The following is a 25,557-nucleotide window of genomic DNA, read 5'->3' as shown; positions in this document are numbered from 1 at the left end:
TTTCAGCTCCCCGACTCTAAGTGGTAAATGCTTGCTTTGTAATGTTAACTTGTACCAAACTCTTGCATTTACACTGAAAATCGTATAATAGTTACAGTTAAGTCGACACTTTCATTGGATAGCTAAAATAAATAAGATTCTGCGGATGGCCCAAGAATTTTCATCATTTCGCAGTTCTTAGATGGAATTTTAAAACTTATTTAGACTCTGTTCGTTTTAACTGTCCATTTAAATTACCTTTAACGAAAGGAAAAAAATATAGGGAAACGTTCGTGTCTTTATGCTACATCCCATCAGAAAGCGATGGCGAGATTCCAGAGATGGCGAGGCGAACTAATTTCTGTTGATTTTCTCACGTGTGATTTTACAAATTTTCAGTTGAACTCTCTCTCAAATCTGTATTTAGATTGATCAGGAAAACTGTTCCTAAATCGAATCAGTTTGACTAAGCTCCGGGCATGTGAGGAAATAATTCACTCTGAAACCCCTTTGATCTATCAAATAATCTGCATTTATACTTTAGATTTGTTTTTATTGTGAAAATAATTAGTAAAATATCAATACAAAACTACGCGAGAGAGCAAAACTTATTGTGCATTGTTGGTTGTACTTGAACCTTAAGAGACTTTTCTCAACAAACTTCTTTTTCAACAGATTTTTTTGTTACATAGAGTTTTTGTTACATACATATTGCTCCTGTGAGTAGGTCACAATTTGACCTTAATATCTTTGAAACTTGTATAATCTAATAATGAATTTAATTTTACTTCAACGTTATACATCTAATCTCTTTAAATAACAACGGATAAATTTCCATTACAAATGTAGGCAACTAAATGTAAAAACTCTTAAGATATAGCTTACTCTATGCTCTGGTAAAATTAATAAGAAATACATAGCGCACATAGAACAAATTATGATATATGACTAATTATCTTTGTCGGTTATTCCAGTTGTGTGTTGAAATTACAAACGCATGTCATGGGTGAAGATATTTCGCTATAATTGTAATTGTCAGATTTTAAGCTGAGGAACATTGTACGGTTTGATGAATCATGATACTATTTTACATGACGCATATCCTAAAGTGGGAAATGTCAATTGATTATTTTTCCTAATGAAATACCACAGTGTTTTTCAGACAGGTTTTCCTAATTGTAAAGGTGGGTTTTAAAGCGACCCTCTACAAACTTAACCAATTAATTTGTGACGGGATTTTCAACAAATAGATTTGCAGAACGCTTGATTCAAAGGGTTTCAAGGCTTCAAGGTTTACAACTAATCATGGAATTGTATTCAAATGTAAGTGTTACAGCACACGTTTGTAGTAAACAACACACTTTTGTTTATAGCGTTCGCTCAGATCAAGCAACCAACATTTTAACACTAGGCCTGATGCACCTGCTAGCATATTTACTAAGTGCTAAAATATTCACAAGAGTAACTTAAAAGTTTCCTGTTGCACCTAGAATAATGTTAAACTCTAATTAATTTGTTAGCTAACGTAAACGCCAGAGCAACTGTATTTGTGCCCCAAGGGTCTGAGATACGAACTGGGAGATGAATTATTCCCCAGGCTGTGAGCAGCATCCGACTACCTCTCTCTTGTGTTTAAAACAGTTTTATTTGGAAGGTCTCCATTTTTTAATAGGGAGATAAACAATTATACTCTTGAATATATATATATATATATATATATATATATATTTAATTTGTTTACATTATAAATTTATATCAAAAAAGTATATTTTTGCTTTGATTTTAGTGGAGTATTCTATTAGAGAGGGTTTCTCACATTCCGAGTAAGAAAATGATGTCTTATAGTTACGTGGAACAACAGCTTCAGAAGGCTTTTAAACCACTGGGTTCAAGGTCTTGGCACATTAACATCCAGTGGTGATTGGCCGGAATGGAACCTTAGCCCCCGCGACAAAAATCCTTTACTATATCTTCCTTACTGTACAGAATCATCAATCCTGTGGTGGAACCAACCAATGACATAATATCAAAAACTAATAAATATTTTTATAAATGGAAAATCTCAAAATATACTATGATTTTGATGAAATATGAACTTCGTGTTTGCAGTTCTGTTTAACCTGAAACAAAAAGTCAAAAAGTTGCCAGACAAGATGTTTTTATATCTACTATGTCAATGTTAAATATATCATTTCAACACTCAATTTTAGTGAAACAAATAAACGTTTCCTTAACATATTTAAATCAGCTCATTTTAACCAGAAAAATTAATTTAATTGATGACATACAGTTAGTCACAGACCACTGGGTGTACTCAAGAACTCAAGTAGTTACACTGAATGTTCTACCATACCGCAAATTAAAATGAAGAAACAATTCCAAAGAACAATACCTACTGGTTTTACATAATATACATAGGTTTTTTTTGCATCGAACTACGGTAGGTTCGCCCAAAAAAGTCATTACTTTTAAACCGCAATGAACCATTTCATTTCAAATATTTATTGGTTTAGTTTGTGAACGTGGATTTGAAGCGGCATTTCTACATATAAATTGCTGTCGGATTACCGATTTGCTAAGCAATTAAAGTCAATTCAAACTATTCATCATAATACATCATTCAATACAAATTCGTAAGTACATAATCACAGAAATGTCTAAACCTTGAAGACCGCTGCAGTTAAAGATACGTAGCCATGTTGAAGTTACTGACCGTTTAGTAAAACTGAGGATAATCTGAAGTAATGGTTGTTATCTAAAGACAAAGTAGCCGTAAACACTAGAAGAGTAACGTAGCTGGTGCTGTTGAAGTAGCTAATATAGCTCCAGAAATTTTACTTCAACTTTAAGTACTTGCCAAAGGATCATTTTCCCATTTTCATAGTAATTCTTTAGATAAAATAGCAACTTAAGAAGCACTGAACAGAAATGTCGTTTCCTGGTAACGTTAATATAAAACTATGGATTCTATTTCGACCTATTTTTTAGGACCATATCTTTCTTTGACTGTTTTTAATGCTCTCCTAAGTAAGATATGAATCATTTGCAATTCTATAAGATTATATTTTGTGTTGAACAGCCTACATTGTGTTGACTTTCCACTTTAAACTAATATAATTTTCTATATGGGCTATCCAATTTCTTGCCTTGTATTGTTCATCTGAATACACTAATCATTGGGTTCTACAGGTTATTTTTTGCGCAAATAGTAAAAACTGTTTTCAATTCATGCGTCGAGGTCGAAGAGGTTGAGTATTTTTTTCTAGGTTAAACAGAACTAGCCGGAGTCGTAGACATCAGCCGTGCGTTTTCCCTTTGTAGAACGATTTTGAGAAGTAACCATTTCCAGATGGAACAGGTACAACCATATTATTGAACCAGTTAATGTATTTATTGTCGAGTCACAATATTTACTAGAATCAATAATCAATATTAAGACAAATATAAATTTATAACCCGTTCAGTAATGTTTCTTAATTCGTTGATTATGTATACGTACGATACATTTAAGTTCTTTTGAAGTAACAAACAGGTTAAAAAGTTAAAATACATAGGTCATTGCTGATTTTTTCTATAGAAAAATAAGATGAGAGCAATTTTAAAGTAGCTTATTACGATAAACAACGTGCAGCATTCCCGTTTTATGATTTTTTTCTCAAAAATAGTGCAATATAATCAATTTCTTATTCCAACCTTTCTTGAGTTGAAATTAAATAAAACAATAAAAAATAAAGTTTGCTACCATCGCAAATGCGTGATGAAACTCGATATTGTATTGGAACAGTCTTGCAATATGATGTAATTTGATGGTAGGGGGTAGTGGTAACATAATAACACACCTTCATTGTGTCAAAGTGTTGTTCATGTTCCGATAAAGATAAATTTATCTTTTCCGGTATGAATAATCATCATACAAATGGGTGTTTAAATTATTGCTAGTTTTGACATCTTACATGGGACCATCCACATAGCCTGAAGTCCCTGCTTTCTGATTTATCTTTTTACAGCTTCGGATTAGCCTATAATTTAATAGGATACAAGTTTAAATTATTTAAATGGTATACAGTTGATAAACAGAAATTTAATATTAATTCTTTTAAAACTGGAAAGCTTACAAATATCTACAAAATGTTATTGATTTATGTTCCCAAATTAATCATAATTCAAACTAAAGCAACGACCTAGTCTCAAATCAAATATTTGCATCATAAATTAAACAATCCTTTTGAAAAGGTTTAGATTTAATTGTTAACATAAAAGACAGCTACAAGTTACAGGTTAATGTAACGTCAAACTAGTTACAAACATGTAACTCTGAAGAAACTTCTCTTTCTCTTTCCAATGTCTTTCCAGTGTCAGTAAAACTTGTGAGACTTTCGATTTATACCTTTGTCTCCAACCTTCAATTCAAATAGCTATGTAAAGCTTTATTTATTTTCTTTACAATCATTATCAATTACATCATAAAAATCAATATTCATCGCACTCACATCTTGTATACAATAAGTTGTTGCAAACCGTCCAATATGATTTACTAACAAAACATAGATGTGCTATATTCTTATTAGGTTTTACAAACTCCCCCATTTTGAAAATTTCTTGAGATAGTGTTATTATTGCAGATTTCTTTTGAAAATTAAATTAAATGTGAATCGAGATACAGAAAATTTAATTTTCTTGGTTAATTCTAACTTCAACCTTCCACTTGCCTTGTTATAGTTGTAACAATGAATTGTTCTACTCATAGCCTTAAATCAAATCCGAAAATCGTTCTAGACACATTCAACATAAGAGCTGATCAAGTATTACACTATGAAAATACCTATCAAAGATTTTACCCATCAATTTCATATAGTTCAAATCAATTCAAAGATTTCTACTGTTTACGTTTTAATTCTCCTAAATTCAACGTATATGCAATATTTTGGCCCACCAGATTTTCTGACGACGTTTTTATTCATCATAATGGATCAAATTGGATCAAATGGCCATTTCAGTTCACAGGCCGTCCAGCAGTCATTAATTATATATAATATTATTCCTGATGAGGATAATAATTCTAATTTTACTTCCGATAACTGACTAAGAAGAAAAAAAAGAAACTTTTCCGTTCAGTTGTATAGGTGAGTGATTTCAGAATATACTGTAATATGGTGGTTTTGTAAAATATTTAACCTCCTCATATTATCACAAATACCAAAAGGAGATTGATTGACGTAAAGGCAAGTAACGTCGTAACAATTCTCCTTTGTAGAATTAAGCAGGGCCTGAGTTATGAGCGTAATATATTCCGCGTTTGGAAGCGTGGGTTTTCTTTGTAATTTTTCGATAAAAGTTTATGTTTACTAAATTGGAATAGCTAGTCATAATAAAGCTATCCATCTGATAACTTGTATGATCATATTACAGGTTATTTTGTTTATTCAACTGTACACATTAGGATTTCACTAGTAGAGCTATTTAGCAAAAAATGAATCTCTTAATCTGGCTATCATTAAAGTGTTTGTTTTGGCTTACTGTAATTTTGAGTTTAACTGTGTTCTAGAGGCTGCAATCTCCTATCCATATAGCAGCAGAGCATGGTTTCACAGATATATGCAAAGTTCTACTAGCAGCTGGAGCAAACATTGAGCAGAGGGAACAGGTACCTAATCATTTTAGTATTATTCATTAAGTCAGTTAAGTGCAATGTTTTACTGACTGACTTTACTGGGTGTGGGAATTATAAATACACCCACAAAGAAGAAATCACCATATCTTTAATATTAAGGTCAACTAAGCTGAATTGAAGTTTCTCTTTGGTCTGAGTTTATAAAATGTTGTTTGGCACCAAATTGTAATTTTAATTGTAAATTTCATGATGCTATGAAGCAATTTGCCTCCTTATTGTGTTCTCTTGGATGTATCCAATCTGGTAGAGTAATAAACTTATATTTTATACATTAATTAACTCCTTTTAGACAGAGCTAGAATGGTTTGTGGGAGGGTAATGTCTCTATCTGGTAGGTTGCTATAGTATGAGCGAAGTATAACATCAATCGCTTGTTCCTTTGATTCTTATATTTGTTGAGGAAAGGTAGTTTTGTTCTGTCTCGCGTTAAACTTATTTCAAGACACACGTAAACTATACGATATTTACAATATTAAATATCCCTAGGGGCTGGATGAAGATTCTGCGTACGTATATGTATATTTAAAATGTGAGTATCCGTATTTATTTTTCTACAAAATATAATTTATTGTGCAGGGTGGGAGAACACCTCTGTATATAGCTGCTAGAGGGAGCTTCACTGCTATTGTGGACATGATCATCAGAACGGCTCGGCTAGACTATCCGGAGCCTGTAAGTATCCAACCACTTCACTCACCATGAGTTGCACACCACCACACCACAAAACACATACTAGTATGGCTATATACTGTTTGCATACTGTATTACCGTTGCTCACTGTAATTTTGTTGATATTTTTTAGCAAACTCTTCTTTTTACTGACTATGCCACTTGCATGATTGGGTGATTAAATATCATTGATAATTGCAATCAGGTTTTGGAAGTTGGTTGTTTCACTTGTTAACCTAATCACCCTTAGCAAGTTTTTATTTTGAACCATTAGCACAAAGGCCATATTGCACAACTAATAACTGCATAGCTAATAACTAAATTAACTTAATGTTAGAATGAGTGCTCTTTATGCGTTACAAGGTGGTTTAAAGCTAGAGGCATCTTTTAAAAATAAAAGTAGTTTACATCCTATTTCCAATCTTATGGAGATAAAAGAGATTTCAAAAAAGAAACAAACAATTCGCTGAAGACCATTTTTTCAAACGTGACCTCTTCAATGATAGGTTGCCCTATTCTGGTTAGATTTTTTAAGCTTCGGCAATAAAATTCTTTCTAGCTTAAATACAACTAAATCAGTACAAGAGAATAGTTAATTTTGTTATTTGCTATGAAAAGGAACCCAACAGTTTCCTCAAAAAATTTTCAAAAATACAAATACAGTAACTCTAGAATCTAAAAGCAAGAACACGATTCTAATACTCATGTGATTTTTAATATACGTATGGTTTCCGTATATTTTCTGTAATTAAAATAAACAACAACCAAATGCTTTAGTGACCGTGGATGCGATGGAGGACATTTAATTTATAATTTCACTTCGTTTGCATGAAAAAATCGGGTAAACAAAAATGTAATGCAACTATCTATAAGCAAAGTGGTTTTATGATTTGCAGAGGATTAGGTCACTGCTAAATATCTATATTGTTTTTTCTTAGTGTTCTTTCCCATCCACTTAACTTCCCGATTGTAAATCCCAATTTTAACATACTTCTATGCTTGGTACTATACAATACGCAGATTTTACCTCAGAATATTTTATAACATTGGTGTCACTTGTAACATACACACTCAGCACAAAGATGTGTAGGCGGTTCGGGCCTAGGGCAGGCCAGAGTGTGACTCTGAGGGCAGTGCGGGGTTGCAGGAGGAGAGTGCGGAGGCAGGACACCAGAGTGCAGCTCGGAGGAAGTGGAGGCTACAGAAGGAAGGGCGCGGGAGTGTAGGGGAGACGAACGACAGACTCAAACAGGTGTTGTGGAAGTTGGCGCACAAACAGCTGGACGCTGCGGACTGGAAGAGGCTTGCGCATCACTGGGCGTTCACGGAAGAGCAGATCAAGGCGATAGAGCACCAGTACACAGGTACGTTCGGTGAGTTAATCTACTGATTATATAAACCTATTCATACCAACATCAGTGGGCCTTATACAGAAGAGCAGATCAAGGCGATAGAGCACCAGTACACAGGTACGTTCGGTGAGTTAATCTACTGATTATATAAACCTATCCATACCAACATCAGTGGGCCTTATACAGAAGAGCAGATCAAGGCGATAGAGCACCAGTACACAGGTACGTTCGGTGAGTTAATCTACTGATTATATAAACCTATCTATACCAACATCAGTGGGCCTTATACAGAAGAGCAGATCAAGGCGATAGAGCACCAGTACACAGGTACGTTCGGTGAGTTAATCTACTGATTATATAAACCTATCCATACCAACATCAGTGGGTCTTATACAGAAGAGCAGATCAAGGCGATAGAGCACCAGTACACAGGTACGTTCGGTGAGTTAATCTACTGATTATATAAACCTATCTATACCAACATCAGTGGGCCTTATACAGAAGAGCAGATCAAGGCGATAGAGCACCAGTACACAGGTACGTTCGGTGAGTTAATCTACTGATTATATAAACCTATCCATACCAACATCAGTGTGCCTTATACAGAAGAGCAGATCAAGGCGATAGAGCACCAGTACACAGGTACGTTCGGTGAGTTAATCTACTGATTATATAAACCTATCCATACCAACATCAGTGGGCCTTATACAGAAGAGCAGATCAAGGCGATAGAGCACCAGTACACAGGTACGTTCGGTGAGTTAATCTACTGATTATATAAACCTATCCATACCAACATCAGTGGGTCTTATACAGAAGAGCAGATCAAGGCGATAGAGCACCAGTACACAGGTACGTTCGGTGAGTTAATCTACTGATTATATAAACCTATCCATACCAACATCAGTGGGCCTTATACAGAAGAGCAGATCAAGGCGATAGAGCACCAGTACACAGGTACGTTCGGTGAGTTAATCTACTGATTATATAAACCTATCCATACCAACATCAGTGGGCCTTATACAGAAGAGCAGATCATGGCTATTGAACACAAGTACAAAGGCTTGATAACTGCATACCGGATTAATGGATTGAATATACCAACGTATGTACGATGTATGTAAAGATCGCATGGAATTTTACGTAAGAAATTCTCTATTTTAACTGTTAAACACAATTCAGTTCCAATTTCCTCAAGTAGTATCAATGTATGTAGTTGAACTCTTTTTAGTTCTATAACCATTGAAAACATTTGAAGTAGAGAGCTTTGTAATTCACTAGTGCATTATTTACGATTTTATCAATTTAATAAGTGTTCGATGGATATCGAAAACTAAGTTTTTTTTTTCTTTGGAGTCATGATTAAGCTCTTATACAGTCCATTATGTTATTTTAAATCAGAACAAAAGTTTAATTTATATAAGTGTTTTGTGGTTTGAGTTTATCATAATTAATACACTAATTGTTATTAGTTCTACATTTAAAATTAATATTGAATACATGAAAAGTATTTAAAATTCTATTCACTGGCTATAATATTTTCATATTTACAAATATTTGTCATGGATCAATAGATTCGTGATGCATAGCCAGTATTATACACAATTAACGGGTTTGAACTACGTTTAATATATAAATTCAGCCAACCACTTAACATATTAAATTAATACATCACTCCCAGCTAATATTCAACCTGTTTTTTTATTTGAGATGATTTAACACCCCATATTTTAATAATCTAGCTTTTTTAAACCAATATCTGAGACAAGCATAATACTTTTATAAATATTTTTCTTCCCCATAATGCTTTCAGGGCCAAACAGTCACAAGGATCACGCGTACAGGATGTTAGTGATATGGAGCGAGGGGTTGAACCAGGAGGTTAATCCTGTCAAAAGCCTGTGTGAAGGCCTTTGTGCGATAAACAAGAAGAGTCTAGCAGGTAAATATTTTCTTGTTTATATTTGATTTATCAAATATACAGTCTCTGTCGCTCCTCAAACAATGCTTACCAGTCCAAATATATGTAGTTAGTTATCTTGAATATTGATCCTTGTTTTCATACACATTTTTGCTTATGCATAAATGACTAACTAATCTATTCTATCAGTATTGACATTGCATCCAGGCCTTAACGTGAGATTTACAATCAACACGAAGACACTTTATTTCCTTTAGGTCCAATAACGTTCAGCGTAAAGTATTGACATATTGTATTTAAATTCACTTTTAATAACTGAGTGTTTTGGCTGAATAACTCTGTACCGGTACGTCATCCATACCTCTTGAGTCATGATATGATCTATTTAGGCTATTCATAACAGAAGAAAAGAACGGGTTTTTACTTTACTTTTCCTTTTTGTAGAGTCCATCAAGAAAAAGATGAACGAAGACATTGACCTGCCCCAGAAGGACGGGCCAAAATGTTGTACGAGATGTTCGGTGTTATAGTTTTTGCGGCCCTGGCACCAGACTGTCCCAGCAGTACCTCGCCTGAAAATTCCTTTCGACATTTCTTGCTATTCTATTCGATGTCCTCTCTCGACGTAAGACTACAGCTGCATTTATCATTGTTATCAGATATGTCACTATTTGTTTTTAACTCTTTAATGGGAACAAGATGTTTCCAAAAAGTCTTCCTCATGATTCTGAAGATAATGTAAGGAGTAAATGTTTTGATGTATTAAGGCATTTTTCAGTTTTGCATCAGTGTTAACAAAATTTAAATGTAAATTGGGATATGTATTTTCATAAATGTTTACACAGCCATAATTCAGCCGAAAAAATATTTAGTCAAAAATTATTTAGTTAGGATGTAAAGCTCACAATCAATGCCTTTTGTTTAGTTTCAATACAATTCTCGAAACTATTTTTGTTATAATATTTTGTATAAGATACGATTTGAATCATTTTTGGCTATTAGTCATACACAACTTATACGTACAACCTAGATTGAACAATCAATTATTGCTATTTTAAAATACAACTTGGGTCTTCCATCAAGGATTTTTTAACTATAAATGACCGGTTTAAATTACGTTTGTATCTAACAATCAATCAGTTACTTAGCACCGACTGATGCCACGACCAAAACGTAGAAAACATAGAGATTTTAAGGAATAATAGTTGATTACTTTAGAAATATAAATCTATAAGACTGTAATAATATTTATAGTACTAAAGTGTTTAGCTAGTCGCACTAATAATAGCATTTTGTGACATATCTATAGAGAAATTTATTATTTATAACATATAATTTATAATACGATTAGCTTTAAAAGTCTAGCCTTAATAGGTATTTTAAATACATTAAAGTAAAGTCAACAAGACAAATATCTAAAACCCTCAAGTTTAAAATCAAGACTTGCATTGAAATATATTTTTAATTCATTTGGTTTGTTAAATATAATTTCTAAAAGTATAAGTGTTCTTCAAGCAAAGCTTGAAGTTGTTCAAACATTTTGTAAACAAAAACAAGTTTCAACACTCAACAACCACCAATTCGTTTACTCCATTTCAAAGTTTAAACAGTACATCACCCACGAAACTAGTATGTAAATTAGTTCTGTATTTAAATGTAATTTAAACTTGTGTGTTAAGAAACAATTTGAAATAATAACTGGTCAAACTGTATTAATATGTATTAATTGCATTGGGTAATATTTTGCAATGAAGATTAGTTCCCTTAGTTAAATATTTGGTTTATATAAACAAACTATTATCTAATAACAATACAGATTTTGATATTGAGGTGAAACAACTTTATTTGTAATAATTATTAATTTGTTCAGAAACGTAAACCTCACCAAGTATGATTTCTCTTCTGATTTAAATTTTACAATTTTAAATAGATTTGGGAAAATATTGAGTTGTGAATTGTAAAACTTAAATGATATTTTTCCCTCCAGTCATTTACAATTATACAGTAGTTCTAAGCTGGTAAGAAAAATTCAGCCTAACGGTATATTGAGTTTAGCACAATTGCTGATTTTCAAAGGCTTACAAGGTATTAAATGAAATTGGGTTTAGTAACAATATTGAACAAAACTGTAACAAAAATCTGTTTTTATTGTTTACAGCCATATAAAATATTGTTTGTTCAAAATTACACAGATAAAATCGAAACATTATTTTTGTACCTCACGTAGATGCAAACACTTTTAAAGAATCCACTCATGCAAACACTCATGCTTGGTGATTTTCATTTTCTAGCTTTGCTCCAATTACATTTGCTAAATGTATGGCAGTTTGTTGAAGCTTCAAATATTTAAGCTATTCCCGTGTATCTTGATCTTCTGTATTACATTAATGAAACATTAGATCTCTAAGATCTTATTTAGTTTAGAATGAACAGCATAATTATTCTAGAAAAAAGAACATTGTTCAGTGGGCATTTTCCCTAGTTATGTATGTGTTTGGCCTTTACTCCATTGATCGCGTTTGCAAAATAGTTTTTTATTGTTTAGAAAACTATAAAAGCCACTGACAAGAGTGCGAACTTGTACAATTATACATAAGATTTTGCCCAACACATTCATTACTTAACTAATATAGGCTACTAGTAGAACGCTTTTACAAATTTGAAAACATATCAGCTCTAGGATTGTATAGGACTATGAATATTTCATAAAGTATTTGTTTGATTTCCATTCTTCAACATTTTGTTTTCAATTTCATTTAGTCGAACAAATGTCTTTAGCACTTTGGTAGGATGACGTAAATAATTTCAATCAGCAGCTTACTGCTTCCCCCAGACAGCATTTGAAGCCTAGTTTCATGGAATTTGTATACTATTTATAACAAATTGCTCAGTAGAGTTTAGATATTTTTAGTAGTTTCTGATATCAATGTACAAATCGATGTTTTCAGCTTGGTTTTTTATAGCTGTGCATGGTTATTGCTTACAGGTGCGCCTTACACTAAGTCCTGATCCAGCATATTAGATGTAAGCTTAGACTTAGCTGTCGGTAATCTAGTTGTCATTGTCAATAAACCATGCTTAGACTTTATGACTCTGTTATTTCACAGTCTCACCTTTTTAGGATATTAAAATAGTCTGAATCTGTTTGCACAGCGTTTATGAAGACCGATATTCGCATTGGAAGACCCAGTGAACAGTCATAATTAATACAGTAGATAATGTGTGAATAAAACAAGTACATATACACATTTGTTCTTAAATTAACACTTTATTATGACGTAGGGTAAAAAGAGTACGCTCATTTGAAAAAAGGCTCTACAAATGAAAGGGTCACTACCAAATGTTCAACTAGTAATAGGCTTACAGCCTAAACTCTCAAAATTGAAAGAACTTATCAAAATATCAAATGTTAACCAACATTTATTCTAAAGAGTATTAGTCACCATTTAATTTCATTGGTAAGTCAGTTAAAAAAATAATAAAAATTATATGAATGAACTAAAAGAATGTATAAAGAATATTTACTTTTTTTGCAGATACACAACACCTCGACATAATAAATTTAAAAAATGTTAATGTTTAGCCTCTGGATCTCGTTTATATAAATAAAATAAGGTTTTATACCTTATTATACAGTATTTTAATTTAGCCAAATTTATGTTAATGTTTACGTGTTCGTATAAGTGTTATTTGACGATTATTTACAACCCCGGGTATAAAGAGGATTTCGCTGACTAAATACGGACCACCGACAGTACAATAGGTATTTAACATTTTTATTGTTTTTTAAACGTGTCTTAATGAAGTGAATATTGACTAAAACAACATAAACAAGTAGAACCAAATTCTTTATAACAATCAGTAAAAACAAAATCAAAGTAAACATTCTAATGCAACAGGTTACATCATTGTAAGAAATAAGGATGTGGTACAGTCTTACAACCTTAGAATTTGTTAACCTATACGCTCTATAAAAGCAAGGTTATGAACGTGGAAATGTAATCTTGAGAGAGAGACATAAATAATTCTAACCCCTCCACCAGAGTTTGAGTTTGATTGTTGTGTTTCCGTAGTGGTTTCATTCCAGCCTAACAATCTGTGGATGTTTTTAGACCAACGCTTATATGAGAAAGTGGGTATAATGTGTGTGTGTAACGTGCATACATTTCAATTGAATGCAAGAAGATACAATTAATATTTTGAAAGTGCTAAGGATTTCTAACGCTACCATATGATTGTAGAGCAAACAGACATTAAGGTGTGAGTTACATAAATAATCTTTTCTGATGTGATTACACAGTGATTACATTTTCCTGAGGGAAATTTCTTAGATATCCCCAAGTAAGTAACGCAACCTATACGATTTGACTGTCCATAAGTTGTTCGATCACATTGTTGTTCGATCATAAGTTTTTTTCGACATATTGTTGGATGTTTCTTGTGATTTTACAGTAATCTTTTACAAGAATTGAAAAATAATAATTTACTTCGTAGAATGTGCGAGAAAGAGAAAAATAAAATTTTAATTTTCATATATATTATATTTTATAATTTCTTTCACGCCTTAGTTCGATAAGAGGAGAGGCAATGTTGACAGTCGTGTGAAAAGTCACATCACGTTTCTAAAGAAATCGATTATAAAAACTCTTATGTGCTAAGAGCTATCTGTAGATAGTAAAACTATTTGATTTTTTGGCCTGTAGCTATTAGAAAAATTATATATTGGGAATCCTTGACTTACCATAAATATAACATATTTTTTGTTACATCATAAGGTTTTTACTTTTTTTAAAGGTGGAAACAAATTAATAACATATTAATGTTGTGTACTGTGAATGCAGAGGACATTGTACAAGGTTTTGGGAAATATGCTAAATCTTTAATCAATATCTACAAAAAATTATTTGTGATTTAAATTCACTGAAAATAATCTAATGTAACTTTCACTTGTTTTACCTAAACAAAACGTGATAACAAGTTCTGTTACCTGGAAAATTTCTCCTATTATGAAACCTTATGACTTTTATTGCCATTTTTATTGAGATTCAAGGTTCATTTGCCAAGGTTTCATAATGAGATCAATTGTCTGTGTTCCTTAAATACAAATTGTTCTTAAAAATTACTTCACACCATGACTTTTACCCATGTTTACGACAAGTAGCTATCTATAGACAATTTTCACTGTATTATGCATTTCAACTACATTATTTTAAATATTGTTTAAGTAAAAAAAAATTAAAATGTTTTACATCATACTAACATATAGGTTACAGGTTTTATTTGATTAATGTATATGCCTACCAAAAGCCTCACAATCTTTTTCAAGACGCCATTTCCAAGCAGCACGCAACCTGGTACAACGCTTATCAGAAGTCTGATTCGGCACGAACTCTCCACTTGCCAGTCGTATCACGAACATAAAAGTCTTATATGACACACATCATTTTACATAAACTTACTTAAGTATTAAAATATTACTACTCAAAGAGGTTTTTATCTCCGTCTATTTGCTAGATTGTTGTTATACCACATTATCATATTTTATATCCAAAGAAATTCAACAGTAGTGTAGGAAGTAATAATATCTATAAAATGGCTTACGTTGAACTTCAAAACGTGAGCGAATATTATATTCCCACTACATTAGTCTTGGGTTTTAATAGACCCAATAATAAAACCTACACTAAATTAATTTATATAACTGAAATTACAGATACATAAAATAAAAGGTTATGCACACAGACCAACAAATAAAAACTATATGTAAATGGAAATCTGAAATGGAGGTTGCATTGCATGACATACCTATGAGCCCTAGGGCTTACCCACCTACGTAACACTGTAAGTGTGTATTTGTGGAACAGATACTATAAGGGGAGGGGGTACATTACCAATACTATTTCAGTTATTCCCGTTTAACTTCTCCTTTATTAAATTCCCTACGGCTAATTAGTTTGGATTTAATCGTTTCTTTACAACAATTAATTCACATTTTCATTTGCATGTTACGTCCATTATTACAGTACTACAGTAGTGAACCTGTGCGGCTCAACGCCCCGCAAAATAACATATGAATTTAGAAAGCTAAGTCATCGTGTTATATATGTATACATGTATATTGACGGTAATAATAATAATAATCAATTTATTGTAGTCGATAAAATACATTATATTACAAACGTCAGATAGCATAATATGTGTGATAAATACGCTATGCCAATAAATTAAATACAGTAATAAAGCCTGAGAAGGGAAGCAGTCTAGCAATTTTCTAGCTGGACTACTATTAACTTATTCTAATAAATTAATAAGTTTTCAAGTATGTTATGGTTATTTTTAAAGAACTTTTTTAAGATTTTAAATAACATTTAACAAAACACTTTATCATGTCAAACTAATACCGAACAAACACAGTTACCAATAGAATGGTTGCATATTAATGTTTTAACGAATGTAACCAAATCATGACATCGCCTAGGTACACACTCAAAACATTGAGAGCTAACCATTATGTTTAAACTTTGTAGTCTGTTATGTGATTAAAAACGCACAGTTATGGTTTTTAAATACATAGCAAGTCTTGGGTTCAGTTATGTCTGAAAGTATCAAATCACTTTCTTATCAACGAAAAGATTACATTTCTTAATAGATTAAGTTTTTAGTTACCGGTATGTAATTTAACATCCATCGACGTTTTTTTTGCAAATACAGTCTAAACTTGAAATAAGTAAACATTATAAAAGTTGATATACATTAAACTTGGTTTTGCAGTAAAGCTCGATGATCTCAACTAGAGACCTATTGGATAGTTTAATAAAATAAAGAATAAGAATATTTTTTGTTTCTCCGTCATTTTGTACAATATTTACAACAATCATTGGCAATATACTTCATTACAAAATATCTAGTTCCTTTTTTAAATAAGTTTTTAGATTTTATCAAGTGAATAAAATAAAATAAATTTAATGAAAATGACCACTTGTCAAACAAAATTATTTAATCCGTACCAAAATAGCTGATCAAAACGATATTAAATCTGACTTAAAGTTAAAGATTAGACCTAATTTAACATTGGTCTAGGCATAATAAATGTGCCAATAACTTGTAATACAATAAAACTAAACTATATAACAAGACCAAGGAGTTATTGAAGGAGATATTGAGAGGGTCATAGAGTAGTTGACGTAAAATAATGTATACAATGTATGTAATGTGTAAAATAATATGTGGTAACCGGAACACATCTAATTCATTGTAGATACAATACACACATCATTTGATGTAACTTTTATGGCCTACGTTCAAAATCCTACACTAACAAAATTACGTAAATAAGTATATACTTTATTACACAATGGAAATCCCGATTGCACATACACACATCTAAAACGGCGAGTTTGTACTTTTTACGCACTACTTGATAATAAATGTATGTATTTCATTTAAATTAAAATGTTTAGTTGCAACAGTAACTGACAATTCAGGCATATAAATAAAATGGTTCGGTGAGTTTGGTTTTTGCAGAAATGTTCAATGGGGATGTGGTCAACAGTGTTTATTTAATGTTTTTAGTTAGCGGTTCGTCACTTGTAAATAAATTAAATATCTTCACTATTAAATATTTAACTATGCGATGTAATGATGAAGTGGATTATGTCCAAAATACATGAGTTTTAATTATTTTTTTGTAATGAGTTTTGGCATCTAGTTGATACTGCTTACATTTCCTAAAGGTTTATAAAATATCCCGTTTCACTAAGTGTAATACTTAATTTCATAAACTTTCCACATTTTATTTTCTATTTTAATTACATATAGTTTTAAGAGAATTATGCTATACCTACTATTATGAGTACAGTCTATTCAGTTAATGAAAAAATATTATGGTCAAAAGTGTTTTACCCCTTCAAAACAATTGTTAAAAGTAGTTTTAATAAGTTGTTTACCTATTTGCTTCATAGTAGTTTTGCTAAACAACATAGAGGCCATGTAATTGAATTAAAGTAAACTTCCAACCAGGTGAAGTACCTTCATTATATTATCATGGTCGTTCATCCCAAAGTACACTTTGACGTTGCAAGATTAACGATCCAATGGATATAACCGTAAACGTAAACAAGATGGAAATCCTCCTGTTACATAGGCAATATAACGACAATATTTCTGAAGCTACGGTCTATCTTAAGGAGCAATATTCTTTACAATTGACTTCTCAAAAGTGATGTCCAATCACTGATTGTCACGTAGCGCACAAACTTCTAAAAGTAACTTTAACTTGAGTGAAAAAAATGCGATCGTCTTTGATAATAATTGTTACGCACTCGCATTGAATATACTGCCAGAAGAACAAAAAGTCCATTCTATACTTCAAACGCAAAAAAATGCCATAAAGAGAAACTATGGTACCTTTATGACACCAAATAACTTTATCTTATTTAAAAAAACAAATCCTATCACTATTTTAATAACATAAATATTTATGATACAGTGACACGTTCTTTTCACGCATTTCTTAGATGATACTTTTTTATTGTTAAGCCCCCAAACGAGATATCAGTGCTCGTATGTTTACAATGATATTGAATAAGCCAAGTCTGTCACCTGATCTATCATCCTTTATAACTCTGACACAGTTGACGGAACAAAGTACAATGGCCATATTGTGAGCTCTTTGCATTACAATGGCTTTGATACAGAATTTGTTTGTACATGGTTTTCGATACACCGTCAATAAAAAATGCGTGCTTCGTCATTGTACTAAAAATGAGTTACTAGTAAATGAGAAAAATAATATTATAAACATCATTCTAGAAACGATCTGATAACCAAAACATCCACACTAAAAACTGTTGGTAAATAAACAATAATGTAAAAACAACAAATCATACTATGGCATTGAAGATAGGTATACCAACTTCCCTCGTCAAAATTATTTTACAAGTCGTTTTACTATCCTACCTTTGGCTAGAGACATACAATAAATCCTGGAACTTATTAAGCTCAACATTTAGTTTATATACAACCAAATGTTCATTATAACTCATAATATTAATTATTCAAGAAGCTGTTATGGTAAATTTAAAAACATAAACAGCACCACAATTTTTTTAACTTGACTCTGTAATAATTTGTTCTACTTCTTCAAATATTTGTTTAGATACCACAAATATGAACTGACAACTGACAAATACCTATCGTTTCCATACATAATACGAACTAATTAAACATTAAATGCGCTGGCTCAAACAGTCCTAACCACGATTCCTTTGTACGGGTGCCTACGCAGTGCATGTCCTGCTAAATGGTCCAGCTCACAGGTTGAATCTGGTGGGAGGTAAGGGTCCTCTAATTGAGTTAAGTCCTTCCCATGTCACCAGAGTGCGGTTTAATTAATGCTACGACAACCGACCTTTGGAGACCAAGAATATTTAACCTAAGCATTCTTTGCTTAATTCTTTTGTAAAAATCTGTAGCATCTGTTTGGATTAAAACGCACTGTTGTATAATTTATCTATTTATTTTGTCCATCTTGAATCTCTATTCAGTCAATTAATGAATCCGTCAATCAACATTAGTTCTACTTGAAATATAAGTCCAAGCACCACTGTATCATGTGCGAAATAATCATTTGTAAACTTGTCTAAATACAGTTGAAAAAATAATGATTTTTAATGACAAAAAAAAAGGAAAACAAGAATTATTTTATGGAGTGCTAATGGCAGAAAGTGATTTCCAAAGCTGCATTGCCCAATTTTCAAATTTGATCGTCAAAAGTATAATGCATGTCACTACAAATAACATGTGAAAACACCGATGGTTGATTTTAAAAACCATACAATTTTAATTTACAGTTATTATTCGATATAGAACCGGATGTGGACAACAATTGGGTCATCCCCATTAAGCTTTTCGGAAATTTTTATTGTCTTCTTATAGTAGGCCAACCATGTTAAACTAATAATGCAAAACGTCATTAAATTTAGTTTAGCGTAACCTATTTTTATATAACATTTTTAAATAGACCAATGAAGCTCAAAAGTAGTGATAAACAGTACCTACACTACAAAACTACATGGAACCTAGAAATCGTAATGAAATGGGTATAATTCTGTAACTGTATTAAGTTATCGATTTTTTAAACCTATACATTCGTCTTACAAACTCATTTCTCTGTACTTTTCTTGTCTCCCATTCAGAGATTAACAAAAATTTAATATTTAGCCTATTTAGGTATAGAAGAAGAAAACTATCCACGATGGATTACTACACTTTATCAATTAACAATTCAAAAAATGTTCTTTGTCTAAAAATAACTTTGAAACAACAGAAACAAATGACCTGGATAATGACTTGAATCAGGCAACATTTTCGAGTTGTTTGTCAACACACGTTCCTAAACATTAGCTTCTCTTGAAAAATGAAATATTTAAAATCTTCAAGCATACTTAGTGAAGACATATTTGTGTTTTTGAAAAAGCTACTTGAACTATATATTATTTAAATAACAATTTGAACAAAACAGTGATATTAAAACACTAGAATGATGAAAAATGTAATAAAATGTAAATTAATTTATCTCTAGGCATAGGCGTGATTTAGACCGATGCACCTGTAGTGCCTGTAGAAAAGATAAAAGGGGATAAATCGATTTCGGAGGGGGTAATTTTTATATGGTTCATTTTATATTCGTACCTTGGTGTTAGCTCTAATACGGTAAACTGTGTATATTTTCAATACCCTTGTATAAGTTAATGCAGTTTAAAAAACGTGATGTGGGGTTTTCAGATGTCCTTCATTTTGGATTTCGTAAGGGGGTACAACTTAAAAATGGGATTTTGAAATTTTTTAGGGTTATTTTTCAATAGTGTAAGACGTCTGGATATGAATTTAATTGCTAGCAGATTTGTGTTAATAGCAACTTACAACTAGGATCGGTTTTCCTTTAGGTTGAATTATTCTTTTGTTTTCCTATGTATAACACGGTACGGAAACCCCGCAAAAAAACTACAGTTATTAAAATCAAAACATTTTAATTTCAGCTTACTTAGGTTAACGAATTCACGTAATGGAAGTTGAACGGTGTTAAAATAAGTACAGCAGAAAACTTATTACTTATAAATTAATATATAAAGAGAGCCCAAAAAAAAACACAATCATATCCAACTTATGCAAGTTATCGCTCTTAAATATGTATGTCTATCTAAAATTTCGGTACAACGGAACGAGCCGATCGGTTAATATACCGAATATCCATTGAAAAGATCCTGTAGAGATTTAAAAACAAATAATTTTGTATACTATAGCGTTGTTGTAGGATTAAAGATTGCCGATGAAATTTAAAAACTGTTCATTTAAACCATGTTATTCTTATGGGGGAAAAGTAAAATGTTGCTTGATTATGGACATGATTTGATCAAATTTATTTATTTCATGCCTTAATCATAATGTTCTACTAAAAACACTTTTTCTTCCCTGTAGCTGTAAACCAAGGTAATATGAAATGTTATATAAATAGGAAATATATCTGACATGTTAAATGAAATGGCTTAGTAAAAGTCAAATCATACAAATGGAAATTCGCGTAGTCTGCAGGTTTGCTGTTGAGGGGTTTTAATACTGCCTTAAAATTGGAGAACTCATTAAAACAGTTTAAGCTAGACGCTTATGGGGTTTCAAAAATTCTATTTATTCAAAATGTATTCTCGTACCACGGAAATCACCTAAATCAATTACAATGCTGGAAAATAATTTCCTTCCAAACGACATTAACTGATTCCTGTGATTCTTGAAGTTTCGAGTCTCAGGGAGGCAGGTGCTTATTGTGGAAGAAGCACGTGTCGGCAATTGGATCTCAAGTACGGCACACAGCGTCCATCTCACTGAGAGCAACAAAGCTTTTTACGCTCTTCTCGTTATAGAACGAACCAGTATTATGAGGGAAAAAGTCCCAAAAGTGAAACCTATGGATTCGCCCATGTTTGTAAAAATATAATTGACAAACATACGTTTTATTGATACAAGTGAATTGATGAATAAACCATTTAAGATGGTTTTGTTTCTACTTCCTTTTTTGCCTGAAGGAGGTTTTGATAAAATATTAGTGCTAGTTACTCAATGTAGTATTCTTCAATTTTCTTACATGGGATAATTATGTTGTGAGATCGTTTTGTTTAACTCGTATTGGCCTGTATGTATGCATAATCAAAAATGTGTAGATAATTTAGAAGTAATGCATAGAAATACACAAAGCACCAAATACTGAGAGAAAAGAGATTTCAAAGTGACTTATTTGAAAAATTAAGGCTACTTCAAAAAAAGTAGAAGTTTTTAGTTTAATCAGTTTCAGCTTACTATGAGAAATAAATATTACCTTAACTAACGACTTACTTGTTGTATCCATACGATTTTAAGAAAACATAAATTTTTAGTGTGTATACATACATACATATTAATATTAAACAACTTACAATATAAATATTATTAAAATAACAAAAAACCATTATACATTACAATTATTACAATTATTATTACCATTATTATTATTATTATTATTATTACATATTATACATATTATTAATATACATTAATATACAGATATATTAATCAAACTGCAGAATATATATAACATATATTAGTACGAGTATATATTAGTTGAACTTATAATTTATTACAACAGTAAAATGGATTAATTAACTCATTTTTAACAATGAATTCTGTTCCTAACAATAAATACCTTAATTTATTAACGCATTAACTATACTCATCCCTCAGTTACAGAGGAGTGTGACAGTAGGTAGGGAACATGTTAAGCTTATCTTATAAAATAAATCCTAATATTATGACAGTATCATATTTTGTGGTGACGCCAGATTAGCTAAACTAAAAGTATATTGACTTTTTATATAATTAAACCCCCAATTAAGTCATATTTAATTTTAAAGATCTTAATTTTAGAAGGCTTATATGAAAAAAACAGATTCCTATGTTTTCAATGGTTTGTTGTAGTAATATTGTGAATCTTGTTGGTAACAGAAGTGGAGACAATTTTAAACTAATATTATTGTTTAAAATACTACCTTTAAAAATCTTTAGGTAGACACTTAAATTCAATCTGCAATTTTATGGTTTTATTACATGTTTTATTTGCATATCTAACTTTTTACTATTGCATTTCTATACCTACAAATGCTTCACTGAGCTGTATTTGTTCTGCTCCGTGTGAAGCTCGAGTAACTCCCTACTAATATAGTCTGTAAATGCGTTGTGTTGTGGTAGAAAGTGTGAGACCAAAAAGCACAGAAAAGAACACTGAGTCTGTACTGACTGCTTACTGAACATTGAGAGATATTGACTTAGCAAATATCGCCGATATCGTGTTAGACACGGTATCAATTTACTAAGTGTATTGAGATCGTAACAATGTGAACACGTCTCACCCTAACACTATATGCCTACTGAGGAACACTTTAGAACATTCCGTATTAGTTCTTTGTATTAACTCGTTACGAAGACCAATCCATTTACAACTTTTAAATCATTTATATGTAGCCTTTAACACGTTCACTGCTAAAGGGAATTATAAAATCGAATCGTATTGCTAAAAAACTTTATTGTTGTATATCATTCATTTTTGTGTCCTTATTGAAATACAATATTATATAATACGATCGGAAGTGAATATGACGTCAGAAAGTGACGTCATAATAATGGGTCAGTACTGACCCATCAGGAGCCAGAGTCAGAAAAAAATGGAAATGTCACTGAATACATTATATATGTTACTAAAAATATATGTTCTAAATATATATGTAGTCATTATGATAAAATAACCAACATAAAATAGTATATCAATTGATTGGAATTGATTATGACTTCATAATGTGACGTCATATACATGGGTCAGTGCTGACCCATCAAGAACCGGAGTATAAAAAATTTAAATATTAAACAAAAATGACATATATAAAAGATATGAATTGTTAATATTATTGAAATAAAATAGTTTAAAAAATAATTGAAATTGAATATGACGTCATAAAGCACAAAAAATTAGCAAAGCGAGGGGCGTTCACAGTAATGTGGGTCAGTACCGACCCAGCCGCCACGGCGGGAGCGGGCCGCGGGAACCAACTCAACGGTGAACAAAGCAAGTCACACACTACACGCTAACGTGGTGTAGGTCCACCTTCGACTGACGCTAGGCTAGCACTGGGCAACATATTGATTCACCGCAGTGTGGGTTAGTACTGACCCGGCAGCATGAGCGATTCGATCGCCGTGGGTCAGTACTGACCCACCCGCAGCGAACGTGTTAAAAGGTAAAATGTTCATACAATCTATGTATCTGTATATATTATAATTTATAAAGTACTTGTTTTGTTGGTACACGATAACTTCGTTATTTGTGCATCAACTTTCATAAATTAGGTGTAGTTTAAAAAATGTTGCCCACTACACCAGGAAAATATACAAATCGCCAATTTTCCAGTGTCTTTTTGTAAAAACGACCTATTGTATCATTCTGAAAGTAATTTAGACTTGAAATGTTTATTTACGTGTTTTGATCAGCTGAAAGATGAAAATTAAATTAAGCAAAACAATCGAATATTTAATTCTCAAATCCAAGTTATTTTTTTGTTTCTTCATCCAAGACGACCAGCATACTTAGTCAGATTATTCACTTTAAAGATGTCTATACAAGAACAACTCAAAAGTAAGTACCGCATTGATTCTTGCGCTTTTATATTTCTGTATTTACAGCATTCATTTTTGACATACCTACCAACTATTCTATGTGGAAGAATTCCACCTTTAAACATCCTCTCTTATCTTTATTATAGGTTTCAATGAATTGTTCTTTCATCTGAATTTGTTATTTTAAAGATCTGATTGCTAAGTAATCATCGGCTTACACTTACGAATAAACCTTATTCTTTGTAAATAGAGTAAAAACTCGTGGTTTAAAAATTACTAGATTTGGAAAAATCCATCTAGTTAATAACAATCAGTATAGTAGGTCACTTAATGGTGCAGTTCGAATAGATAGTCTAAGCTGTTATCAAAACCTATCTGTTGAGGTTGGGATCAGCTAGTTCTATTGTTGCGTATAGGAGACTCAGTTGTGTGATAAGGTTCTTCCTTTTAATAAGGGTTTGCTACGAATAAATACACTCTGTACATAAAAAGAATAACAAACTATTGTGTAAGATTGCCACACAAAATCAAACATAATTAGCTTTATCGTGGCTTTTATCCTATTTCCGAATCGGTAAAAAGTAATCTATTTTAACGAAGATTTACCGAGCCAACCCACGCTTCCAAACGCGGAAGATATTACACTCATAACTCAGGACCTGTTTAATTCTGCACGGGGGATTTGTTACAACGTTACTTGCCTTTATGAAAATAACGGGTTTTTTTTCAGGATGCCAAAAACATTGAAAGGTAAAAATTTTTTGCTAAAACCAAACCCAGAAGTAATTCAGCCATACTTCACTATTCTTCTAACTGAAGAACCAGAGTTTTGCTGCATTTATTTCAATCCTAAACATGTAAAATCAGATATTGCATGAAGATTTATAAAACTATTCACAAGTTGTTGAATGTAGTTTAAAACAAAAGTGTGAACACAGTCGTAATCGGTGCTTGATTGAAGTTAAATATCAGCAAAAAAAACTAAATGATTTGGGTGGAACATTTAGACACACCCATTCCGTCAATAAATATGGTCTATTGTGAGATCTACAATGTATAAAAACGTTGGAAGGTAGTAAAGTATGTTTTAGTCCAAATGTTTATATTAAATACTTAGTAATGTATTATTAGTGCGACCAGAGGAAATTAAACCAGCGCATTGAACAATAGCATAAAGGAAAGCAAAGGTTGAGCCAGAACAGCCGAAGAACTGTACGGACTGAGGCGGACATGCCAATCAAACCCCGACATCGTTACCATGGGTTCGTATT

At 31.9% G+C, this 25,557-nt stretch overlaps 1 protein-coding gene across 4 annotated transcripts in view; it reads left to right on the top strand.

The window, feature by feature from the left end:
• LOC129003915 (ankyrin repeat and death domain-containing protein 1A-like) overlaps nt 1-12,648 on the top strand; it is a 105,103-nt gene extending 92,455 nt beyond the window's left edge. Inside the window, exons 11-15 of one of the 4 annotated variants that reach the window (XR_008491659.1) lie at nt 5,525-5,623; nt 6,227-6,322; nt 7,454-7,683; nt 9,485-9,613; nt 10,037-12,648. Coding sequence is in view for 2 of the 4 variants with exons in the window: in XM_054432255.1 (XP_054288230.1) it covers nt 5,525-5,623; nt 6,227-6,322; nt 7,467-7,692; nt 9,485-9,613; nt 10,037-10,122 (636 nt within the window). In the remaining 2 variants the exon portion in view is untranslated. Of the gene's footprint in view, nt 1-5,524; nt 5,624-6,226; nt 6,323-7,453; nt 7,693-9,484; nt 9,614-10,036 lie in introns of all 4 variants that reach the window. The other 3 variants (XR_008491658.1, XM_054432256.1, XM_054432255.1) reach the window with 3 other exon arrangements.
• Nucleotides 12,649-25,557: the final 12,909 nt, after the last annotated feature.

This window comes from Macrosteles quadrilineatus, unplaced genomic scaffold, assembly GCF_028750875.1.
Source record: "Macrosteles quadrilineatus isolate MER2022 unplaced genomic scaffold, UCM_ALF_1.0 Scaffold_9__3_contigs__length_116548681, whole genome shotgun sequence".
NCBI classification, from domain to species: Eukaryota; Metazoa; Arthropoda; class Insecta; order Hemiptera; family Cicadellidae; genus Macrosteles; species Macrosteles quadrilineatus.
Note: the sequence above shows the minus strand (reverse complement) of the source record. Positions and strands in the feature narration are given on the sequence as shown.